Genomic DNA, 25,696 nt, shown 5'->3' on the forward strand with positions numbered 1-25,696 from the left:
TTTATAAAGAAAAGAGATTTATTTGGCTCACAGTTCTGCATAGAACTGTATAGGAAGTATGGCGCTGGCATCTGCTTCTGGTGAGACCCTCAGGAAGCTTACAATCATGGCGGAAGGGGAAGGGGAGCCAGTGTGTCGCATGGTGAGAGACAGCAAGAGAGAGAGAAGGAAGTTCCAGGCTCTTTTGAACAACCAGCTGTTGCGTAAACAACCAGAGTGAGAACTCACTCATTACTATGGGGATGGCATGAAGTCATGCATAAGGGGTCCGCCCCCATGAACCAAATACCTCCCACTAGGCCCACCTCTAACACTGAATGTCACACTTTGAACATGAGATTTGGAGGGGACAAAACATCCAAACCATATCACTACCTGAGAATGGTACACTACAGGTGACACAGAAACTTCCAGAGTACTGCAGTTGAAAGAGAACTGAGATCACCTAATTCAGAGATTAAAAATGGAAAACGTTAGGTCATTTATGGCTCTCAGACATGTTAAGCCTGCATAACATTTTTTAAAATCTTGAAATTAGTTCCCAACACTTAATTGAAAACTTTCACAGAAAAATATAGATATGTGGCTTCTTTAAAAAAAAAAAAAAGAATATTTGGTACCTTAAACACTGTAAAATTAACATTTATATCTGAATCCAGCATCTCTTTTTGCTTTGTAAATGAGGTCAAGGATGAAATCCAGATGTTCTCCCTTTGTATTTATCTTGTCACTGTATGGAATCTAGGTATATCCAAGGAAAACTAAATTTAAGATAAACTTATTTTCCTTATTTCAAAAAGCACAACAAAAACCCAGAAATCTAACAACCCTGGACCTGTAGAGCAGCAGCAACAGACCAAAGCTCAGTAGTTTAGTCTGAGCTGGGGCACCTGCTCACCAGTGTTACTGTCTCCACCAGCCTGACCCCAGAGCATTTGATTTGTCTACCCTACTCTTGCCTTCTACAGAACTAAAACTAACTTCCTGCAACTTTTACCCATTGCTGCCAGGTCTGCAGCACAATGGAAGCTCATTCCCTTTTGCATGAGACAGCTTCAACTTCTCAAGGACAGGAATCTTGCTCTCTCCCCAGATGTTCTCTTCTCCAGTTAAATATCCCCAGTTCCTTCAACTATTCCCTGTGTGATAGGAGTTCTGGACTCATCACCATTCTGGTCTCTTCTTCTGGATACACACTTAGTGGCCATCAATATCTTGCTTAAATTTAGTACCCAGAGTGAAATGCAACATGTTAGGGGTATTCTGGCTATGGCTGTGACACTTCTACTGATAAAACCTGAAGTACCACTAATTTTTCTGTGTTATATAATAACAATATGAATACTAGTTGGTTCATATTGAACCTGAGGACAACTGAAATCCTCAACACTTTTTTATATGAAATGATATAAGGCCAGGTTTCTTCAGCCCAAACTTCTACAACTTATTTAATTTGAATGAGTATGTTATATTTCTAATCTGTTTAATTTCTTCTCGATGGCGTCACTCTGGGACTGTTTTCAGTTGCCACTGTCATCTATTATATTAGCAATATTGGGTTGCTCCATCCTCAAATCAGATGTTCCTGATACCTTCATCCAAATCACTGATTTTAAAAATAAAGTTAAATAAGACACAGCCCTATGAAATATCAATAGAGACCAAAATCACATTAATTCAGCAGTCAACAATTTGTTTAAATATCTGAATAGATGTCCATGTACTACACCATCAAGGCCATATTTTTCTTATTACATTTTTCTTATTACAAAGTTGTTAGGAAACCCTCTCAGGAACCAATTTATACTGTCAATTCCATTCCTCTCTCTGACCTTGTAATGTTAACATCCTTATCAAAAGAGGAACTAGCTGGGAGCGGTGGCCCATGCCTGGAATCTCAGCACTTTGGGAGACCGAGGTGTATCAGGGGAACCCACCCTGATAGTTAACGTGGGTTCTTTTCTATTTCCCTAAGTGTCTAGGCTGGTTTGAGAAATAAAGGGAAAGAGTACAGAAGAGAGAAATTTTAAAGCTGGATGTCTGGGGGAGACATCACATGTCAGCAGGTTCCATGATGCTCCCCACGCCATAAAACCAGCAAGTTTTTATTAGTGATTTTCAAAAGGCGAGGGAGTGCATGAATAGGGTGTGGATCACAGAGATCACATGCTTCACAAGGTAATAAAATATCACAAAGCAAGTGGAGGCAGGGCGAGATCACAGGACCACAGGATGGGGCGAAATTAAAATTGCTAATGAAGTTTCGGCATGCACTGTCATTGATAACATCTTATCAGGAGACAGGGTTTGAGAGCAGACAACCTGTCTGACCAAAATTTATTAGGTGGGAATTTCCTCATCCTGATAAGCCTGGGATTACTACAGGAGACTGGGGCTTATCTCATCCCTTGACCATAAAAGACGGCCGCCTCCCAGGTGGCTGTTTATAGACCTACCCTCAGGGCGCATTCTCTTTCTCGGGGATGTTCCTTGCTGAGAAAAAGAATTCAGCGATATTTCTCCTATGTGCCTTTGAAAGAAGAGAAATATGGCTCTGTTCTGTCGGCTCACTGGCAGTCAGAGTCCAAAGTCTTATCTCCCTTGTTCCCTGAACATTGCTGTTATCCTGTTCTTTTTTTCAAGATGCCCAGATTTCATACTGTTCAAACACACATGCTCTACAAACAATTTGTGCAGTTAACGCAATCATCACAGGGTCCTGAGGCAATATACATCCTACTCAGCTTATGAAGATGATGGGATTAAGAGATTAAAGTAAAGACAGGCATAGGAAATCACAAAGGTATTGACTGGGGAAGTGATAAGTGTCCACGAAATCTTCACAATTGATGTTCAGAGACTGCAGTANAGCGATATTTCTCCTATGTGCCTTTGAAAGAAGAGAAATATGGCTCTGTTCTGTCGGCTCACTGGCAGTCAGAGTCCAAAGTCTTATCTCCCTTGTTCCCTGAACATTGCTGTTATCCTGTTCTTTTTTTCAAGGTGCCCAGATTTCATACTGTTCAAACACACATGCTCTACAAACAATTTGTGCAGTTAACGCAATCATCACAGGGTCCTGAGGCAATATACATCCTACTCAGCTTATGAAGATGATGGGATTAAGAGATTAAAGTAAACACAGGCATAGGAAATCACAAAGGTATTGACTGGGGAAGTGATAAGTGTCCACGAAATCTTCACAATTGATGTTCAGAGACTGCAGTAAAGACAGGCGTAAGAAATTATAAAAGTATTAATTTGGGGAACTAATAAACGTCCATGAAATCTTCACAATTTATGTTCTTCTGCCGCAGCTTCAGCCGGTCCCTCCGTTTGGGGTCCCTGACTTCCAGCAACAGAGGTGGGCAGATTACCTGAGGTCAGGAGTTTAAGACCAGCCTGGCCAACATGGTGAAACCCCTTCTCTACTAAAAATACAAAATTAGCCAGGCATAGTGACTTGTGCCTGTAGTCCCAGCTACTTGGGAGGCTGAGGCACGAGAATCGCTTGAACCTGGGAGGTGGAAGTTGCAGAGTGAGCTGAGATCACACCACCGCACTCCAGCCTAGGCAACAAGAGTGAAACTGTCTCAGAAAAAAAAAAAAAAAAAAAAAGGGAACTATTTGGCGATTACCTCCTTTTCCAAGTACTTACAAACCATTTTGCTACATATACACATTAAGCTTGTCAAAATCTGCAATTTCCCCATTTCTGAAAATCAGGATATTAGAAGACATTAGCTTTTTTTTTTTTTTGCTGAAGACCAGCTGGCTTACTTTGGGTATGTCCATCCTATCCTTTCAATCTTCACCTAATGGAAGTAAACTTAAGATCATAAAGAAATTCTATTTAGGCAGAATTAAGGACTCAGGAGAACAAGGAGACAGAAATCATCCATGTAGAACGAAGAGCTTGCCAACACTGAAAAACCTGACACAAAGCCTGTTAGGCAGTAAATGGCAGACATTTCTTTCTCTACATTAACACCGATTTTCAACATGAAAAGCAGATTTAAAGGGAACCTTTAGGGTAACCACACTTAATGCATTCTTGATCCAGTGACTATCTCAAAACAGGAAAAGATTTTTAAGTAAGTTGACCATTTGGAAACCACTGGGTATGTCAACGTCATCTCGTAGAAAAGCCCAAGTTCTCATGATCTCTGAAGAGTTCTCAAAAGCAGTCACAGTCCCAAGAAGCTGGTCCTCTAAGAATCATTTTGGGACTCTTCGGAGTTCACTCATCAGCCAAAGAGCACCAGTGAGCAAAGCCAAGGAGCCTGACTGGTGAGTGGCGGCCAGAGGAGTTGGGACGTACATCAGCAGCGTGCTGATGCCCAAGCCCACCTATCACAAAGAAAAGAAGGCAATAGGAAAGGCAGTAACTGAAAGTCCACATTGAAAATGACCAGGCATGGATAACCACGCACAAACCTCCACATCCTCCTATCAGAGCACTTAAAATACACACATTTTTAATTTCACAAGCAAATATGCTTACAATGAAAGAAATTCGAACAAAATTGATAAACCTAAAATTCCCCTTAATTATCCTTCATTCCATCCCAGTTCCCCAGAGTAGTCACTGTTACCAGTTTCTGCACACTTGTACTTTAATACATTTATAGAGAAATATATAGTTTTATGCTTTTAAAAAACATATTGTTTTGTCACTTGCTTTTTTCCACTTAGCAATATACAGTATGTATTGAGATCTTATTAAACTGCTGTGCAGTATCGCATAGTATGGATATACCATAGTTTTTTTTTGTTTTGTTTTGTCTTGAGACACAGTTTCACTCTGTCTGCCAGGCTGGAGTGCAATGCTATGATCTTGGCTCACTGCAACCTCCACCTCCAGGGCTCAAGCAATTCTCCTGCCTCAGCCTCCTGAGTAGTTAGGATCACACGTGTGTGCCACCACACCCAGCTAATTTTTGTATTGTTTAGTTGAGATGGAGTTTCGCCATGTCAGGAGGCTGGTCTCGAACTCCTGACCTCAGGTAATCCACCCACCTCAGCCTTTCCCAAAGTGCTGGGATTACAGGCGTGAGCCACTGTGCCCAGCCCATAGTTTTTTAACTGTTTAGGTTGTTTCCAATTTTTCACTACCACAATTCTATGATGAATTTTCTCATATAAAAGGTCTTTGTGCATTGTGCATTGGACTGTTTCTAGGACAGACACTAATAAGTCCATTTGCTGGGCCAAAGAATTATCCATTTAACTTTTAAAAGATATTGCCAGCCTGGGTGACAGAGTGAGACTCTGTCTCCAAAAAAAAAAAAAAGATATTGCCAAATTGCCCTCTGGAAAAACCTGTACTAACTCATGCTCTCACCAAGAATATCTGAAGGTATCCATTTTCCTATGCCCATGGCAATACCTGATTATTTTTTTTCATTTTTTCCAATTTGATGGGCACAAAATGGTACTTATTTTTTAAATTTGCTCCTCTGATTATGAGTGAAGCTGAACAGCTTTTCATGTTTACTGGCCATTAATCATTCTTTTTGTGGTAATTGTGTATTGATGTCCTTTACTTATTTTCCAGTTATTAATTTTTAAATTTATTATAAATATGGAAAATATTTTCTTCTAGTCTGTCACCTTTCTTTTTTTTTTTTTTTTTAACAGGGTCTCACTCTGTTGTCTAGGCTAGGGTGCAGTGGTGCGATCTTGACTCACTGCAGCCTCAACCTCCCTGGCTCAGGTGATCCTCCCATCTCAGCCTCCCGAGTAGTTTGGACTACAGGCACACACCACCATGCCCATCTAATTTTTGTATTTTTTTGTAGAGATGGGGTTTTGCCATGGTGCCCAGGCTGGTCTCAAATTCCTGGCTCAAGTGATATGCCCACCTAGCCTCCCAAAGTGCTGGGATTACAGCCATAAGCCACTGTGCCCGGCCCCTTTTTTAAGTTTGTATTGGGGATACTGTCAGAACAAAAAGAAGTGGTTATACCTGTGTATATGCCAAAGCCAGCAGAGTCACTGCTGCCATCTTGGTCCTTCTAGGAAGGGGAATTCTCCGAGAGAGGAAGTAGAGCACTGTAATGGCAGTGACTGAAGTGATTCCCTGCAGGAAAGAAAGATTCTATCACATTAGATAGAAGTGCCAGGTTTCTACTCACCTTACATGTATTTCCTCTAGAACCACTCAGCAACCATGAAGTACTTTCCTGTACTAGTCACAGAGAACCTCCCTGCAGTCCCACCCTGATTACTTCTCCACAGGCTGTCTCTTCCACCGTCCTCTTCTGCTTGCCACTTAAACATTGGTATCACCTAGGGCTCCACCTAAGATGTTGTATGTACCACTTCATACACCCTCACTCTCAGTGATCTCATCCACTTGCCAATATGGGTGTCCTCTCATTTTTAAGTCACTCTTTGCGTCCTTATCCCTAACCGTATCTCTAATCCTATATTCTTAAAGCAGGGCTGACCCCAGCACATGAGGGTTATTATTTTCCTGGACTGTGAGTGGAGAAAGTGCTGGTGCTGCCAGCTGGTGCTAAAAAAGACCTAAAGTCTCATTTTCATTCCTATCTCTTCAGAACAAGGGTCCAGGACTGGCAATAATGGTCCCCTTCCTCTCCCACAGTATCAGCGAGAATGTTTTCTATCATATTTCTACATTTATCTCACATCATTTCCTTTTCAGAGCTGTCCACAATGACAATTTCAACCAGGCTTTACTTATGCTAAGATACTGTGTGCAGGTGGGGACTCAGCCCACACCAGGTAACATGCTTCAGCCCAGCCCCCACTGGACAACTGAGTCCTCTGGCCCCCTCTCTCTGGATGTGCTGCTCTCATCTCACACTCAACATGCCTGCATCTGATGACATCCTCCCACCTCTAGCTTCACACTCATTCCGATGGCCCCATCCCTATAGGTCATGTTTTAGGCATGCTACAGAAGACACTTTGGAATTTCACTTGATCTTTCTTCACCTTCATTCCTGACAGCCAATCTTATTAACTCTCTTCCTTTATTTATTTATTTATTGTAGAGATGAGGTCTCCCTGTGTTGCCCAGGCTGGTCTTGAACTCTTGGGCTCAAGCAATCCTCTTGCCTTAGCCTCCCAAAGGGCTGGGATTACAGGCATGAGCCACTGTGCCCACTGCTCTTATTTTTAAATTAAATTTAATTGTTTAAGAGACAGGCTCTCACTCTCTCCCAGGCTAGAGTGCAGTAACGTGATCACAGCTCGCTGCAGTCTCAAACTCCTGGGCTCAAGCAATCCTCTCGCCTCAACCGCCCAAAGTGCTAGGATTATAGGTGTGAGTCACCGTGCCCGGCCTCTATTCCTTTAAATTCTCTCTCAAATGCATCATTCTTCTCAAGTCCCACTCCCACCATGTAGGCCCCATCTCCATCACTCTCCCTGGCATCGCATGGCAGCACTATGCTTCTCACAGTCTCCTTAGTGCTCATCTTTCCCCGCTCCAATTCATCACACACAGGCCTCCAAGCCAATCTTTAAATGGCCCATAGCAGAACCTCAAAACATATTAGCTTAAACAGAATGAAAAGTACTAGTGAAGCTCCTGGCTCCTTGAGTTTCTGGTTTAGCTCCGAGAGCTATGTGCTTAGCAACTATGGTCTCTGCATTCTCTTCTCTACTCAACCACATTTCTGCTGAAATGACTTTCTAGGTATGTGCAGGATTGAGGGAGGTTATCACTTGCCAAGTGGTAAAAGGCACATTCGAACTTTAAGAAGCTGGCAATGTCCTGAAAACTAGAATTTGGCTGGGGTAGGGGGTCAGGGTGACAGGGGTGAGTAATGAGGACAAAGACATAAGATTAGAGAAATGGTCCTAAAATTTCTCCCAAAGAGAGCAGAAAGTATAGTTCCTGCTCTACCCTGTCAGTGTTGCCATCAGTGCTTCACTGACACCCCAAAGCCCATGATAGGCTCCCGTGCTCTCTGGCAGGTAACCACCAGCTACACTTACCAGAATCCGGTGATCAAACTGCACCATGGTGGGATTCTCAAAAACATTCCTCAGGATGGGGGAGAAGGTAAAGAGGTCCTCTGGGATCCAGGATTCTCCCATTTTGGGAAAGGAGTTGTAAACAAGCCCAGCATCTAGCCCTGCCACAAAAGCCCCTGTATTCCAAGGTAAATGGCATTTATTAAAATGAGAGGAAGAAGAGACCAAATACTAGTTCTGACATAGATAAAGTCTGTTATCCCTAAGTTAAACTAAGGGAATAGTCAGAGAACAATAGAAAGATCTACAACGGGTTCTCCAACAGGGAAGACACATCACAATCACCATGGAAACTCCAAATCTCTGCATCCTTACCTGCTCCCACCCTAAGATTCTGCTTCCTCTAGAGAAGTGCAGTAGAGGCGTCGGGGGAAGGAGAGAGGCTTACTATCTTAGAAAAATTCCCTTAGTGATTTTGATGCCCTCTTCACCCCGCCACTGAGTGCTACTGATTTATTTTAGAAATGCTCTCCCACAGATGTCTGCATGACTGACTCCCTTACTCCCCCAGCTTCCACTCAGATGTCACCTTACCAAAGAGATTTCGCTTGATGATCCTATATAAAATGGTACTCCCCTAGCGCACTTTCTGTCTCCTGACCCTAATTTATTTTTCTTCACGGCACTAAATATCATCTAACACATTATGTTTCTATTGTGCATTATCTGTCTTCCCCAAATGCTCAATAAATGTTTGTTGACTGAACATGGAAGTGAGAAAAATCCCAAAACTTATAAACTAAATCCTAGATAAACAAATAAAGAGGGTATTCATGAATTAATGGATGTCTGATCTATTATTTATTATCAAAGAAAATCCAGAAATGTTTGGGTCACACTGCCTTTTCTCTTTCTTTTTTTTTTTTTGAGACGGAGTCTGGCTCTGTCCCCCAGGCTGGAGTGCAGTGTCACGATCTCGGCTCACTGCAACCTCTGCCACCAGGGTTCATGCGATTCTCCTGCCTCAGCCTCCTGAGTAGCTGGGACTATAGCTGCCCGCCCTTTGGTAGAGACAAGTTTTCACCACATTGACCAGGCTGGTCTCGAGCTCCCAACCTCAGGTGATCCGGCTGCCTCGGCCTCCCAAAGTGCTGGGATTACAGGCATGAGCCACCGCGCCCGGCCTTTCTTTCTTTTTTTGAGTCAAGGTCTTGCTCTGTCACCCAGGCTGGAGTGTAGCAGTGCAATCTCGGCTCACTGCAGCCTCGACCTCCTGGGCTCAAGCAATCCTCCCGCTTCAGCCCCGAGTAGCTGAGACTACCGGCACACAACACCACACACGGCTAATTTTTGTATTTTTTGTAGAGATGAGGTTTTACCATGTTCCCCAGGCTGGTCTTGAACTCCCCGGCTCAAGCAATCCACCTGCCTCAGCATCCCAAAGTGCTGGAATTACAGGTGTGAGCTACCATGCCCAACCCACTCCATATTTTTTTAAAACGTCCCTTATGAAGTAAAAATTCATGCTCTTTGCCAAAAATAAAAGTGTTGAGTGGCTCATTGGTTTGAATCAGTATATTTTTATTCCAGAGCAGTGCTGTCAATAGAACTTTCTGTGAGAGTGGAAGTATTCTACATTTGTGCCATCCAATATACTAGCCCCTAGCCACATGTGCCTATGGAGCATCTGAAATATTGCTAGTGTGAATGAAGAACTACATTTTAAATTTTATTTAACCTTAATTAATTTAAGTTTCAATATCCACATGAGGCTACGGACTCCTCTACTGGATAGTGCAGTTCTCAAATGAGAGTAGCAGAGGTGGAAGTGTGGTTTAAAGAACGAAAAAGGCCAGGCGTGGTAGCTCACACTTGTAATCCCAGGACTTTGGGAGACTAAGGCGGGTGGATTATCTGAGGTCAGAAGTTGGAGGCCAGCCTGGTCAACATGGTGAAATCCCCTCTCTACTGAAAGTATAAAAATTAGCTGTGCGTGGTGTGGTGCACCTGTAATCCCAGCTACTCGGGAGGCTGAAGCATGAGAATTGCTTGGACTCGGGAGGCAGAGGTTGCAGTGAGCTGAGATCACGCCACTGCACTCCAACCTGGGCAACAGAGTGAGACTCGGTCTCAAAAAAAACAATGAAAAAAATCCTGTGTTGGTCTCTCTGTGCCAATGAACTCTCCACCTGCAACCATCTCTGAGGGCAAGCCTTTTGTCTGACCCATCTTGATGTAATGTGATGATAACAATAATGTTTATATAATAGTAACAGCTAACACTTATGTAGCCTTTGCTACATGCTAACAACTATTCTACACATTTCACATTTAGCAGTCGTACTGTTGTCATAATCTCATTTTACACATAAGGTCTCTAAGGCCCAGAGAGGTTACAGAGCTTGCAAAGGTCATATAGTTCACAGGTAGTGAAGCCAGGATCTGAACCTAAGCCATCTGGATCTAGGTAGATGTTCAATATTTTTGTTCAATTGACAGTAAAGTAGAATTTTTGGAAGAGAGAAAAGAACAGGAAACAGAGGGTGAAGATAGTGGGAATGAGAGAAACAGATGTGAAAAGGAAATATAAAGATGCAGGAGGATGAGGCAAAGCATTAGGCAAGAGGTCCCAGCTTAGAGCGCAATGCAAACAGGTCATCTTTGATGAGCTGAGTCCTACCTGAAAGAGCCGTAAGGAACACCAGACCTGCTGTTCCATGAGCAAATCGTCTCAACCGTAGGAGTGGACGGGTTTCAGGCAACTAAACAAGAAAAAACATCATTCAGTTAAACTGGGTTTCAGGAACAATGAGAGGCAGCAAAGATCTCCAAGGCCAAACCCAAGTGACAAATTAAGATCAGATCTTCTCTGACCCCTAGACTAAGTTAAGTACTCCTGGCAGATATTCTGTTCCAACATGCACTGTATTTTATTATAATTACACATCACCATCTGTTTTCCCTTCTACCCCACAAGTTTTGTGAAGGCAGGAACTACCATCTTTGTTACTACAGCAATCTTAGTCTAGTGATTGGCACATAGGTACTCGTTACGTATCTGTTCAAAAACTGAATGATTTACATTATTCAGGAAGCAATGCTTCATCATGGTTGAAAGGATGTAGCTTAAGATCAGGACTGGATTTTCATGTGTGTGATATTAGTGCTTAGCAAATATAGTCAGAATCGGAATTGCATAAAATGCTTAGAGATTCCTGCATTTAGTGTTTTTGATAAAATGTTTTTATTCTTATTACCACCAACTTCTAATACTAATCAGTGAATCATCAAATATGAATAAGAACTTTATAAACAGGTTACTATAAAGACACAAAGAAGTTACGTCAGAATGCTACCCTCAAATGGCTTACACTCTACTATATGAAAAGAGGTATCATTACTAACATATTATATTATCAACACTGTCCAATAGAACTTTCTGTGATGATGGAAAAGTTCTATCATCTACCTAAGAAGAGCTTGAAACATGGCTAGTATGACTGAAAATTAAATTAAAAATTAATTTTATTTAAATATAAAGTTTAAGTAAACAAAAAGCTTATGTAAATAAAGTTAATTTTATTTAATTAAAAATTTTTTTTTCTCACTTTGTCACTCAGACTGGAGTGCAGTGGTGCAATCTTGGCTCACTGCAACTTCCACCTCCCAGGCTCAAGTGATTCGCCTGCCTCAGCCTCCCAAGTAACTGGGATTACAGGCGCGTGCCACTGTTACCTAGCTAATTTTTTAACTTTTAGTAGAGATGGGGTTTCACCATGTTGGCCAGGCTGGTCTCGAACTCCTGACCTCAAATGATCCACCCATCTCAGCCTCCCAAAGTGCTGGGATTACAGGCGTGAGCCACCGTGCCCAGCCTTAATTAATTAAAATTTAAATAGCCATATGTAGTTAGTAGCTACTGTGTTGGACAGCATAGCACTATATGGCTCATTGGCTAGCATCTCAAATCCTTTTTGTAATTAGGTGAATCTAAACAAACAGAAAAACAATTAATTGATAAAGTCATCAGTAACCTTTAAGAGTACAATTTCAGCAGCAAGAGTGTGTGGGTTTATGTGTAAGTGTGGGTAAATGTGAGAGTGTGTATGTATTGGGTTGGGTGAGGAAGATAATTACAGGGATTGAAAAGAAGGAATAGATTGTCAGGAAGCAACAGCTATAGATGCAGGCAAAATGAATCCATTAAAATGAATTCATTTTAGAAGTTTGAATTAAAATGAATTCATTTTAGAAGTTTGGCTTTGACGGGCACGGTGGCTCACACCTGTAATCCCAGCACTTTGGGAAGCTAAGGCGGGTGGATCAGCTGAGGTCAGGAGTTCAAGAGCAGCCCAGTCAACATGGCAAAACCCCGTCTCTACTAAAAATACAAAAAAATTAGCCAGGCATGGTGGTGTGCACCTGTAGTCCCAGTTACTCAGGAGGCTGAGGCAGGAGAATTGCTTGAACCCGGGAGGTGGAGGTTGCAGGAGCCGAGGTCACACCACTGCACTCCAGCCTGGGCAACACAGCAAGACTCCATCTCAAATAAATAAATAAAGAAACAAATAAAAAAAAAGAAGTTTGGCTTTGAAAGTCAGGAGACTTTCAAATAATTCCTTATTTTTCAGATGTGGAATTACTCAGTGGTTGTCTACTATATCAATATTTCAACCCAATTTGGCTTCTCTGTGGGAATGACTGCCAAGACAACATGTCCAGTCCTTACTGGAATCTAGCTACTGGCTCCAAGTACCTAACGGATGATTCGACTCAAGAGTCCTGCTGTCATCTCAAACTTTTCTCCAGGAACAGCTTACTCAGGTCAACCCATGATTTCAATACCTAATATAAGACTCTTTTTTTTTTTTTTTTTGAGATGGAGTTTCGCTCTTGTTGCCCAGGCTGGAATGCAATGGTGCCATCTTGGCTCACTGCAACCTCTACCTTCCGGATTCAAGCAATTCTCCTACCTCAGCCTCTCAAGTAGCTGGAATTACAGGCATGCGCCACCACACCTGGCTAATTTTGTATTTTTAGTAGAGATGGGTTTCTCCATGTTGGTCAGACTAGTCTCGAACTCCTGACCTCAGGTGATATGCCTGCTTCTGCCTCCCAAAGTGCTGCGATTACAGGCGGGAGCCACTGCCCCTGGCCAAGACTCATTTAAAAAAAATTTCTAGGCAAAAAAAATGTCCTATAAGGGTATGGTGTCTTGAGACCTCTATTATTAATGAAGGTCTCAAAAATATGTCATACTTTGCTTTGAAATCAAAGCATGAAATGAAAAGCTAGTATTTTCCTTTAATCAGCAGACAGAAAAATACTTCAGACAAAATCACTAAGGTTTACTATATTATTAGACTTAACTGGCAGGTCCCCATTTAACAAACAATACAACATGGCTCTTGTCCACACCAGAAGTTCAGAAACACCTCTGTTCTGATCTTCCTCACTTTGCCATCCACCATCCCCTGTGGGAGTCAGACGTAAAGCGACTGGGATATTTCTTGTTGTTGGTACTCCCTCCCAATCTATTTTTCAATTGGTTTCACCTTTCCCAATAGAAAATGTTGACAAAATATTCAGCTCCTATATGATCCAGCAATTCTACTTCTAGATATATATATCCAAAAGAATTGAAAGCAGGGTCTTGAAGACATATTTGCACACAACTCTTACCTTGTGCAGAGGGAGCAGCAGTGAGAGCGAGGTCCATAAGCTGGCACAATAAAGAACCAGGGCTGATCCCAGGTGGGCAGCGAGGCGGTACTGACTGACCCGAGGGATGTCATGGGAGTCTGATTTTTCTTCTAGTCCGCTTTTCACCATATACCATCCCAAGAGACCCTAGAACCCCCAAGAGATGGAGCAAACAAAACAAGGTTAAATGATCTGTTCAACTTTTTTTTTTTTTTGAGAGAGTCTCGCTCTGTCACCAGGCTGGAGTGCAGTGGTGTGATCTCGGCTCACTGCAACCTCCGCCTCCCGGGTTCAAGGGATTCTCCTGCCTCAGCCTCCTGAGTAGCTGGGATTACAGGCGCCTGTCACCACGCCCGGCTAATTTTTGTATTTTTAGTAGAGATGGGGTTTCACCATGTTGGCCAGATGGTGTCGATCTCTTGACCTCGTGATCCGCCAGCCTGGGCCTCCCAAAGTGCTGGGATTACAGGCGTGAGCCACCATGCCCGGCCTAATCTAATCTGTTCAACTTTATGGAAGAAGTGAGCTATCAGGAGTACTCTCTAACCCACCCCTCCTCTTTCCATACCCTCCCCAATATGCAGTGTCCCAGGATTCATGACTTACCCACAATTCTTCACATATCACCATTAATACTTAACTACTATTTAGATCTGAAGTGTCCAATCTTTTGGCTTCCCTGGGCCACACTGGAAAAAGAATTGTCTTGGGCCATGCATAAAATACACTAACACTAACAATAGCTGATGAGCTTTAAGAAAAAAAAAAAGTCCATAGATATATCTCATAAAACTAGATTGAATGTTCTGGAGAAACTTTAAGGTAAATGCTTAAAAACATCTACTATCAAGTTAGGTTGGAATAAGACAATTATAAAAGTTTCAGGGGAAAATCATAAAAATCAATAAGGTTTTGCATGCAGATTGCTTTGCAAATATCTAAGTTCCCACTCCTCTTTAAGCAAAAGCACAGTTTACGGGGATATAAGAAACCTGCAGTTGAAAGCCAATCTGGGGACGCATAGTCAAAGAAAAGGCCTTGATTTTTTAAAAGCTGGTAATGAACGTACAGATTTAAGTTTAAAAGTTTATGGTATGTATCATATTCTATGATTCTCTGCTTTAACTGGCTTTTTCAATTAACCAAACAAGTGTCAGTTCCAATCATATGAGATAAGACAGCCCTTTCACCCCCACTTGCCCAGCTCAGTAGAATCAGGTCAAAGAGGTGGATTCTGCCACTTCTAAATATATACTCTCTGGAAATCTTTTTGGGCATTTCTCTCCCCTTTCAAGATTACCCTGGATATTCTAATTACCTTGATTTCATCTGCATGAGACATTGAAAGATGAAGACATACACAGTGTGATTCACTGGCCCACTTTCTTCTCCCATACCTCACCTGACATCTTCAATTTCTGCCTCCCAAATAGTCTGTTTTCAGCGTTGGCTTGTTTTTGTAATTCTAAAATGTTAACTTTCATTTTGTTCTACCTGCCTTTCTCTTGTTACTATTAGACTTTGATTAACATTTAACGATTACCTGTTTCTGCTGCCTCTATTTCTTCTCTCTCATCTCCCTCCTTAATCCCTTTTTTTTTTTTTTTTTTGAGACAGAGTCTTGCTCTGTTGCCCAGGCTGGAGTGCAGTGGTGCAACCTCCGCCTCCCGGGTTCAAGCAATTCTCCTGCCTCAGCCTCCCAAGTAGCTGGGACTACAGGCCCACACCAACATGCCCAGCTAATTTTGGTATTTTAGGTAGAGACAGGGTTTCAATATGTTGGCCAGGCTGGTCTGAAACTCCTGACCTCAAGTGATCTAGCCATCTCAGCTTCCCAAAATGTTGGGATTACAGATGTAAGCCACTGCGCCCGGCCTTAATCCCTTCTAATTGGCTCACTTTCTTACCATTTCTGAGTTAAATTAACCAATTAGCTTCCTCCTGATTAAATTTTGATGATGTTTCTTTGATGCTCTGATAATCTCCTTTAGGATCTCTATACCTTGACCCAAATACTCCTGTGTCTTCTCTCTTAATTCCTGGCTCAGTTTCACCCAACTTTTTTTTTTTTTCATCATCCTAGCAGTACTAACCTGCTAATTGTGGGAATCTTTCCTTAAGAGGCGCTCAACTTACATGATTTTAATTGCCATTTATATCTGAATCTCTCTCAGCTACATGGGTATTCTATAATCTTTCATCCCACAAAGTGTTTCTCTCTTTTGGAATTTTCCTGTATGCTTCTGTAGCATTCTAGCACAGGGATCCCACTTTCTTACAGCAGACAAGTTAGAAAAAGGGAAGAGACAAGAACCTAGGGAGGCACCCATGATGGGAAACAAACTACTTGCAGCACATGAAAATATACTACTGAGTGCTTACTGATTCCAGGCACAAAGCTAAGTACTTTAAATATGGATTATCTCATTTAATATTTACACAACTGGGCCGAGCGCAGTGGCTCAAGCCTGTAATCCCAGCACTTTGGAGGCCAAGATGGGCGGATCACGAGGTCAGGAGTTCAAGACCATCCTGGCTAACACGGTGAAACCCCGTCTCTACTAAAAAAAAAAAATACAAAAAACTAGCCAGGTGGGGTGGCGGGAGCCTGTAGTCCCAGCTACTCAGGAGGCTGAGGCAGGAGAATGGTGTAAATCCAGGAGGCGGAACTTGCAGTGAGCTGAGATCCGGCCACTGCATTCCAGCCTGGGCGACAGAGCGAGACTGTGTCTGAAAAAAAAAAATATTTACACAACTGTACATGGTGGCACTGTTATTATCCCCATTTACAGGTAAAGAAATCATAGCTTTCAGAGGCTAGGTAATTTACCTTACTAAGTGTCAGAGCTGGGGCTTGAAGCTAGGCCTGTGACACTAAAACGCATGCTCTTACCTACTCTATTAAAGTGACTCAGATTATTTCCTTAAAAATAATGCCAACTAGGGGCATGCGCGGTGGCTCACACCTGTAATCTCAGCACTTTGGGAGGCCAAGGCAGGCAGATCATGAGGTCAGGAAATCGAGACCATCCTGGCTAACATGGTGAAACCCCGTCTCTACTGAAAATACAAAAAATTAGCGAGGTGTAGTGGCGGGTGCCTGTAGTCCCAGCTACCGGGAGGCTGAGGCAGGAGAATGGCGTGAACCCGGGAGGCAGAGCTGCACTTCAGCCTGGGCGACAGAGCGAGACTCTGTCGCAAAAAAAATAAAAATAAAAATGCCAATTAGGAAGTTCCTGGGAGCATGTTTGGTTTCTCAACCTCGAATAAATCTTACCTGGAAGCAGACGAGGCCACAGAGGGCAAGAACACGTCCTTTCATGCCACGGCTGAGCCAGCCCTTTCTCCAAAAGTAGGCAGCAGGCAGGATGTACGCAAGGCCTACAAGGCGACCCCACATTCGGTGTGAGTACTCCATGTACCAGATGAACTTGAATTCTGTCAGTGTCATGTCATGATTCAAGCTGAGTGGAACGGAAAGTCAAAAAAGAAGGAGGAAACATCCTTCTGATTTTTATTTTCTTATGGAACGCAAAAACTTTTTTCTCAGTCCTGCAACTTGGTAGGTCTGCTCTCTTCCTCATCAACGACCTCAGGATAACTTTGGATTTGGAGGCTTAGAAGAGAAGCTGACTAAACATAACTGAACCAAAGATCATGAAATAATCTAACCATTCTGAAGGGTTTAAGTGCAAAAGATCAAATGGGCCTACTGGGATGTTTACCTAATGTTCTCTCATACTTACATTTTAAATTCTGGAAATTGCTGGTATCTTTGGAATTCTGCTTCCCATTCCTCTTGGCTTGTAGGTGGCTTCATCTCCTTTATTAAATGCCAATCTACCATCGAGAGGCCAGACTCTGTCAACCTTAGGATAGGAAAGAAATGTTGGGGTGTATGTGTAAGGCTGGATTACTCACAAAAGGTTTATAGCAACAAGTGGATCTGAACTTAACCTCGTTAAAGGCAAACACAATTGTTTCCTCTTTTGAGACATTTCTCTCTTACTGCTTAGAATTTTGTCAGAAACAGCTGTTATCAGGTACAAATTTATTTACCCTTATATTCTCTCAATCCTTTTCTTTCTTTTTTATTTTTTTTCCCAATTCTTTCTTTCACTAGCATTCCTTGACAGGCAAACTCAACCCCTACAGCCAAAGCAATCTGTTCTAAATGCATAACCAACATTCCTTATCCAGGGAAAAGAGATCTGTTACATGTATACCGGTTTAGATTCTTGGGTGAATTTAAAGACAATACAATTCAAATTTGTTGCACTTGCTCATAACAACCTATATAACACTTAAGGTATTTTGAAATAAGGGACATGGAATGTGAAGAGAATCTGAGGAAGACATATTTGATTAAAACCAGAAACTTTTTCACCAAAAGGAGTTAGGATTCCTAAAGTAAAAGGCTGATTTTCGGCCTGAGGCAAGAAATGTTCAAGATGAGCTTGGAACATCTTGTCATACTAGAAAGGAAGGAAGCTATCAAAGGTAATTAGGGCCCTGCCAAAAAGTCACTAGAGCCAATTTCAGGAGATGCCTACTGACTAAAGATGGGACAATCTGAGCAAATCACTAACACCATCATCACAATGAACTGAAACATTATCAAGTGTGTTTGAACCTATGATCTCATAATAAGCCTTAAAAATCCAAACGCTTTATTTGTTGCCTTTGGAGGATTTGGGGGACCAATTTATTATTTTGAAAATTGGTAAATAAAGGGAAAGAAGAATTAAGTATTTATCCTGCCTTTCCTATACAAATTATACCTTGGGATATCCAGATAGATGATGAGGGAGAGCCTTTTAGAGTTGAGCTAATAAAATGTTACAATTGTACTATGCTAATGAAACAATGGATCTAGGCGATGGCAATTAATAGCTGTTAACATCTATAATACACACCAGATATTCATGAATGTTCTATTCACCTACTGAAGTATTTTGCTCCCTCATCCCCAATTTGAATGATCAAACAACTACTCATTCACAGGAAATAGAGGGGATAGAGGAACATGTTAAATATCACATGGTTATGCAATCAGCAAAATCTAGACTGTGCATAACCATAGGACAAATGACTCGAGTTTCCTCAGCAACTAAAAGAGGGGGAAAGGGAGGAATATCTAAATCTATAGTCTCTTTAAAGATTTAAATAAACCTAAGAAACATGAACCAATTGTGATGCACAGAACTTCTTTGGGTTTAATTCAAACAAACTGTAAAAAAAGTTTTGAGACAAACTTGGACTCTGATTGAAAGACAAAAGATACATAAACAATGCACAGGTACCAGTTAAGACATAAACCAGTCTTTATAGAAGGCTCCTACTAATAGAACACTTAAATGTTCTATAGCAGGGCAAGCCACCAGACATGTTCCTTCTTTAAGGCCTCGGTTTCTCCATCTGTACAATAAGGGAGCTAGACTAGATGCTCTGTAAAATTTCTTTCTCCAACTGGGGGCGGTGGCTCATGCCTGTAATCCTGGCACTTTGGGAGGCCAAGGTGGGCAGATCACCTGAGGTCAGGAGTTCGAGATCAGCCTGGCCAACATGGTAAAACCCTGTCACTACTAAAAATACAAAAAATTAGCCGGATACAGTGGCATGCGCCTAGTCCCAGCTACTTGGGAGGCTGAGGCAGGAGAATAGCTTGAACTCAGGAGGCGGAAGTTGCAGTCAGCCGGGATCACACCACTGCACTCCAGCCTGGCCGACAGAGCGAGACTCTGTCTCAAAAAAAAAAAAAAAAAATTCCTTTCTCCTCAGTCAACCTGTGCTTCTACTTATGATCAAAATACCTGACTCACTATGAGCAAATTACTCACCTAGTTACTCCACCAAGAATAACTGCTCCAGCCACTGTTCCACTGCAGACCAGGAGCCATCGGCCCACCACCCGCTCGGCAGCCTTTGAGGGAAGAGACACTGTACCCCTTCCAGATTGCAAAGCTACTTCAGAGATGGTGCTGTATTGCCCTGGCCTCAAAGGGCACCTGATGCAATCACACTAAAGATCAAGATAGACAAATTACAACTGGATAAACAGGGAATGGCTGCTACCCACACTCAACCCCATTCTGATTAGGGTGAAGTACCATAGCATCCCCACAGCTATGTCTTGGTAAGTCATCATCTCTTATCTGGATTACTGCATCAACCTTCCAGCTGGTTTTCCAATTGGTTTCAAATCTAGCCTCACTCAAATCTATCCCCAACTATATGAATTTTCTCGTCTCTGAATACTTCCCTCAGACTTCACTCTACTTACAGATATGGAATATTTTCTTTCACCTCTAGGTCTTTAAACATTTCTTTCTGGCTTGTACACTTCCTTTTGCCTGATTAATAATACCTACTGCAGATCTCTGCTTACATGTCACCTCCTCTGGGCTTGTTCCCATGCTCTTCAAGGTCTGCAATAGGTCACTCCCACAGCACACTGGACAGCCCTTAATACACTGTAATGTATAGTCAAGCATCACTTAACAACAGGGGCATATGTTCTGCCAAATGCATTCTTAAGCAATGTCATCATTGTGTGAACCTCATAGAATGTACTTACACAAATCTAAAGGCTGGGTGTGGTGACTCACACCTGTAATCCCAGCACTTTGGGAGGCCAAGGCAGGGAGATCACTTGGGTCAGGAGTTTAAGACCAGCCTGGCCAAAATGGTGAAACCCCATCTCTACCAAAAATACAAAAATTAGCTGGGCATGGTGGTGTACGCTTGTAATCCCAGCTACTTGAGAGGCTGAAATGGCAGAATCACTTGAACCTGGGAGGCGGAGGTTGCAGTGAGCCAAGGTCTCACCACTGCACTCCGGCCTATGCGTTGACACGAGACTCCACCTCTCAAAAAAAAAAAAAAAAAAAAAAAAAAGAAGTACTTAGAGAAATCTAGATGGTACAGCCTACTACACTCCTGAGGTATATGGTATGACTTATTGCTCTTAGGCTATAAATCTGTATGGCAGGTTACATACCAAATACTGTAACACAATGGTATTTGTTTATCTAAATATAGAACAATTATAGTAAAAATATGGTATAAAATATTTAAAAATGGGGCCAGGTGCAAAGGCTCATGCCTACAATCCCATGGCTTTGGGAGGCCAAGGTGAGAGGATCACTTGGGCCAGTAGTTCAAGACCAGCCTGGGCAATATAGCAAGACCCCCCATCTCTATTTTTTTTTAAAATTAGGCACAGTGTCACACACTTGTAGTCTTAGCAACTTAAGTGACTGAGGCAAGAGAAGGCTTGAGCCCAGGATTTCCAAGTTGGAGGCTGCAGTGAGTTATAATCATGCTAGTGCACTCCAGCCTGGGTGACAAAGCAAAACCCTGTCTCTAAAAAAGAAATTTAGAGAAAAAGATTTTTTTTTAAAAGGTACACTTGGAAAGGCAGCTCTGTTATAATCTTACAGAACCATGACTGTATCTGTGGCCTATTGTTGACCAAAATGTTGTTATGCAGCACATCGTTCTACCTTCAGGTTCATCTGTTTGTATCTCCCACTGAACTATGAGCTTTGGGGTAGCAGTGTCCGGTCAGTCTTGCTCTCTCCCTTCTGCTACCTTTGTTTCTAACACTATTCCTTTATATAATGAGACCATGATAAGGATTTCACAAACGAATAAACTGACTTCCTCCAGGGTAGGAGTCTTATAATATTTATCTTTCTTTTTCCAGTTCCTAATATATAATAACCACTCAATAATTACTAGTTAAGCAAATGCATGCCCTCTTCTGACTATACCCCTATGAGTCCAAAGATCCATGCTCGGTTTCCTACTTCTGATTAACTGAGTCACCTTTAGAAAAGTAACTTTAAGCCTCAATTTCCTTCTCTGTAGAATGCAGTTATACTTCCTCACCTACTTGGAACTTTTTAAGCAAAAATAAACTATACGGGTAAAAATTACTAGGCTTTTACCATGTGCTAAAGGCCTGATGTATATTAAAGAAAGTAATCCTCATAACAAACCTTAAAGTAGGTATTGTTATCCCCATTTTACAGATAAGGAAATTGATGAACAGAAAGTTTAATTAACTTGGCCAATACCACACAGCAGGTCAATGGTCCAGATCTGAACCTAGGGGCTCTGAACACAAGGAAATGCGTTGTGAGTAAACTGTAAGGAGCTCTGGAAACGTGATGTGGGGCTCTCCATCATCTTTATCCCGACCCTTTCACTCCATCCCTGCTCACGCGACTCGGAGTCCGCTGCAGTGCGATACCTGTGCTCTAGGCGCTGCCCTAGGAGCCAGGAGCTGCAGACACTGCATCCCCTTCAAGGCCCTAAAGGGCGGAAAGAGCAGTCGCTGCATACTGATGACAGTGCACGGCCACCTCTTCCACAACCCAGAGCTCTGTGGTCTCCTTTCTCCGCGACGGAAAAGAGAAGCACTTCCGGGTCGGGCAGCGGGAATCCCGCCTTCTCTGGGGACCGGAGTGAACAGAAGTGCGCCTGCGTTGCGACTTCGCTTTCGCGGGGGCTGCTGGGGCGTAGGCGTCGGGGACGCGCGCAGGGGCGCGCGCAGCTGTTGACGCGCTTCTTTGCTCGTGCGCGCAGGAGCCCAAATTCCAAGTGGAAACTGCAGGCGCACGAGGGAAGAACGCGTGGAGCATGAAGAGGCAGGGGGCTTCCTCTGAGCGGAAACGGACGCGGATTCCGTCCGGGAAGGCCGGTGCGGAAGGTGGCGGGGGAGGGGACGGTCGGCCGACTCGGCTTCTCGGGGCGGGCCGGCGGGAGTCGTGGTCAGTGGTGATTTCTTCTGGAGTCGTTTCCTCAGCTCCTTCCAGCCCCTTGGGTGGCATCTTCTATTTTTGAAGCGTTAAAGGTGTGGAAACGGAGGGCGTGACGAGGGGCAGGTAGCGAGATTGGCTCGGCTTTGGAGCCAAGGTTCGAGTCCCGGGGTCCCCACATAACGGCCGGGTGACCCTGTGCAAGTTGGTTAACTTCAGCTTCACGTTTTTTCCGTTGCCCAAACGGGGATGCTAGTACCCCCCGCACCAGCAGCCAGTACTCCGCTGGGTTAGTTAATTGTCGAGCGCGGAGCCCAGTTCCTAACCTGCAGTTACCTGTAGCTGCCACGGCGGGGACGAGGCTTGGTCCCCAAAGCCACGCAGCTACCAAGTGGCCGAGCTTGTGGCTGCTCCAAGTCCCGAGTTCTTCCAGAGTGCCAGGGTAGGATGGCACGGCAGGTGTCAGAGAATTTGGCAAGTCCCTCTTCTCTTCCTCCGTGAACTCTTGGTTCCTCCAAACGATGACCTCAGGACTCCTTTACCTTCCTAAAAGTTATTGAGATCCTCAAAGATCTTTATGTGGATTACATCTATCGATTTTGATTGTATTAGAAATTAAAACAAATTTTTCTTTGGGAGGCCAAGGCGGACAGATCACCTGAGGTCAGGAATTCTAGACCAGCCTGGCCACCATGGCGAAACCCCATCTCTACTAAAAATACAAAAATTAGCCGGGCGTGGTGGCAGGCGCCTGTAATCCCAGCTACTCGGGAGGCTGAGGCAGGAGAATCACTTGAACCCAGGAGGCGGAGGTTGCAGTGAAGCGAGATCGCACCACTGCACTCCAGCCTGGGCGACACAGCGAGACTCCGTCTCAAAAAATAAAAATAAAAATAAATTAAAAATTTAAAATATTGATCGATCGATTGATTAAAAAATAACCACAGTAAGCCCATTACACGTTGACATAACATATTTTATGAAAAAAGAAATGTTCCTAAACAAATCACAAAAGAGTGGGAATATTTTATATTTTTGCAAGTTTCTTCAATATATCTTAATGGAAGACAGCTGGATTCTCATACCCGCTTCTTCATTCAGTCTAACATGTCAAGTAGCCTCTTGCAGTGAGCTGAGATTGCGCCAATGCACTCCATCTTGGGTGACAGAGTAAGACTCTGTCTCAAAAAAGAAAATGCTTCTCACTTGTGAGAGAATTAAAGTGAAAAAGGCGAATAAAGTCTTAGTATTATTATGAAAATGGTTGTCACCCTACAGACGCTGAAAAGTCTCAGAGGCCCCCAAAGCTACCTGGAGTACTACACTTTGAGAACTGCTGCTGCTTCTCCTTTGATCTCTATAACTTTGTTGCTTGAGACAACTGCCTTGCTCTGCCTTCTGTCATAGCCTTTTTTAAACATCTCTTCATCTTCTCCTGCCTAGGGTCCTTTCTTATGTGAGGCAAATAGTCGCCCGGCAGCATCAGCATCGGCCAGTGCCACTGATCTGACACCTGGTCTGGGAGCTATCAGGAAACTCATAGAGTTAATGCAGAGCTGTTGGTTAAGAGCATAGATTGACACTTAATCCTTTTTGAGTTTGAGACCGATCATCTTTTTTGTTTTTGTTTTGTTTTTTGAGACGGAGTCGCTCTTGGCGCCCAGGCCGGCATGCAGTGGCCTGATCTCGGCTCACTGCAACCTCCGCCTCCCAGGTTCAAGCATTTCTCCTGCCTCAGTCTCCTGAGTAGCTGGGATTACAGGCGCCTGCCACCACGCCTGGCTAATTTGTGTACTTTTAGTAGAGATGGGGTTTTGCCATGTTGTCCAGGCTGGTCTCGAAATCCTGACCTCAGGTGATCCGCCTGCCTCGGCCTCCCAAAGTACTGGGATTATGGGCGTGAGCCCCCACGTCTGGCAGGGACTGATAGTCTTAAGTAAGGCATAAGGCAGTTGCAGTCTGATGTTAGCAGATGATAGGTTTTTTTATTTCTTTTCAAAGTAAAATTGCTTTTTTAAATTAAAAAAGCAATATTGGGTAGAAAAAATAAAGCAAGAAAAGTAAAAAGAAAATGAAAATAATTTCAAATCACGCCCCACCAGAAGTGGCCATTACCAGTATGTGAAGAACATTTATTAAATGTCATTGCATGAAGTGTGCATTGTTTTGTTCATTTTTTTAAATTATGTGCTCCTGGAAAAAAACTCAAAACTCTGTTTACATCACACTTTGTAATATAAGTACATTAATTTTGTTGTAATTATTCAGCTTTTAGTAAATATTTGATTATCGTGTACCATGGTAGATACTGTGCTTGGTGTGGGTGATGATAAAGATTTCTCACATGAAGACCTTACTTAGCCCAGATGTGGTGGCTCATGCCTGTAATCCCAGCACTTTGGGAGGCCGAGGCTGGCAGATCGCTTGAGTGTAGGAGGTTGAGATCAGCATGGGCAACATGGCAAAACCCCCTCTCTACAAAAAATACAAAATTAACCGAGTGTTGTGGCACATACCTGTAGTCCTAGCTACTGAGGAGGCTGAGGCACAAGAATTGCTTGAGCCCAGAGGTGGAAGTTGCAGTGAGCCGAGATCACGCCACTGCACTCTAGCTTGGGCGACAGAGCAAGACTCTGTATAAAAAAAAAAAAAAAAAGTTAGGAACTCTAAGTCGAGTAAAAGTGATCAGATATTTATCTGCATAAATAATAAAAGGTAGAAAGTAATTCATATTTTAAGAAGGAACAATTAGGGTTTCATAACTCATGAAGAGTTAAATGAGTTCAAAAGAGAGACATAAAATTTTCTACTTCGGGACAGAGAAAAAAATCGTGGAATTGTTCCTTGGAAAATTTTATTCAAAGATGGAGCCAGAAGGAACTCTGGGTTGCGGAGAAGGCATTGAGGAGCCAGCGGTGGGGACTGGAGAGGTCTGGAAGCATAAGAAGGAATGAGACAGTACCGTTCTGTCACCCAGGCTGGAGTGCAGTGGTGCAATCTTGACTCACTGCAACCTCCACCTCCTGGATTCAAGCGATTCTCATGCTTCAGCCTCCCAAGTAGCCGGGATTACAGGCGGATGCCACGATGCCTGGCTAATTTTTCTATTTTTAGTAGAGATGGGGTTTTACCATGTTGGCCAGGCTGGTCTCCAATTCCTGACCTCATGTGATCCACCCGCCTTGGCCTCCCAAAATGCTGGGATTACAGGCATGAGCCACCACACCCAGCCAGATAAGTAATACTTTTTGATTTTTTTTTTTTTTTTTTTTTTTTTT

The 25,696-nt window shown here is 42.9% G+C and overlaps 2 protein-coding genes across 5 annotated transcripts in view; one reads left to right on the forward strand and one right to left on the reverse strand.

Annotated features, from left to right (window-relative positions):
- COX15 (cytochrome c oxidase assembly factor COX15) lies at positions 1-22,893 on the reverse strand. Of its 2 annotated transcripts, none has more exons than XM_017880683.1 (9): positions 21,911-22,893; positions 19,494-19,675; positions 17,400-17,522; positions 16,931-17,117; positions 13,633-13,800; positions 10,631-10,712; positions 7,972-8,126; positions 5,969-6,082; positions 1-1,641 (listed from the first exon to the last, which is right to left on the reverse strand). In XM_017880683.1, exons 1-9 carry the CDS (start codon positions 21,998-22,000, stop codon positions 1,576-1,578), a joined length of 1,167 nt encoding a protein of 388 aa, XP_017736172.1. In that variant the 5' UTR covers positions 22,001-22,893; the 3' UTR covers positions 1-1,575. The 2 variants fall into 2 exon arrangements, with proteins under 2 accessions (XP_017736172.1, XP_017736171.1); XM_017880682.1 differs by lacking the exon at positions 1-1,641 and adding an exon at positions 3,746-4,350 and having other exon boundaries at positions 21,911-22,888.
- The window catches only part of CUTC (cutC copper transporter), a 22,768-nt gene continuing 19,223 nt past the window's right edge, over positions 22,152-25,696 (forward strand). Inside the window, exon 1 of one of the 3 annotated variants that reach the window (XM_017880693.1) lies at positions 22,152-22,360. In XM_017880693.1, the coding sequence (XP_017736182.1) occupies positions 22,300-22,360 (61 nt within the window). In that variant the 5' untranslated portion in view covers positions 22,152-22,299. Of the gene's footprint in view, positions 22,361-22,421; positions 22,514-25,696 lie in introns of those variants that run through there. The other 2 variants (XM_017880700.1, XM_017880704.1) reach the window with 2 other exon arrangements.

This window comes from Rhinopithecus bieti, unplaced genomic scaffold, assembly GCF_001698545.2.
Source record: "Rhinopithecus bieti isolate Rb0 unplaced genomic scaffold, ASM169854v2 scaffold_425, whole genome shotgun sequence".
NCBI classification, from domain to species: Eukaryota; Metazoa; Chordata; class Mammalia; order Primates; family Cercopithecidae; genus Rhinopithecus; species Rhinopithecus bieti.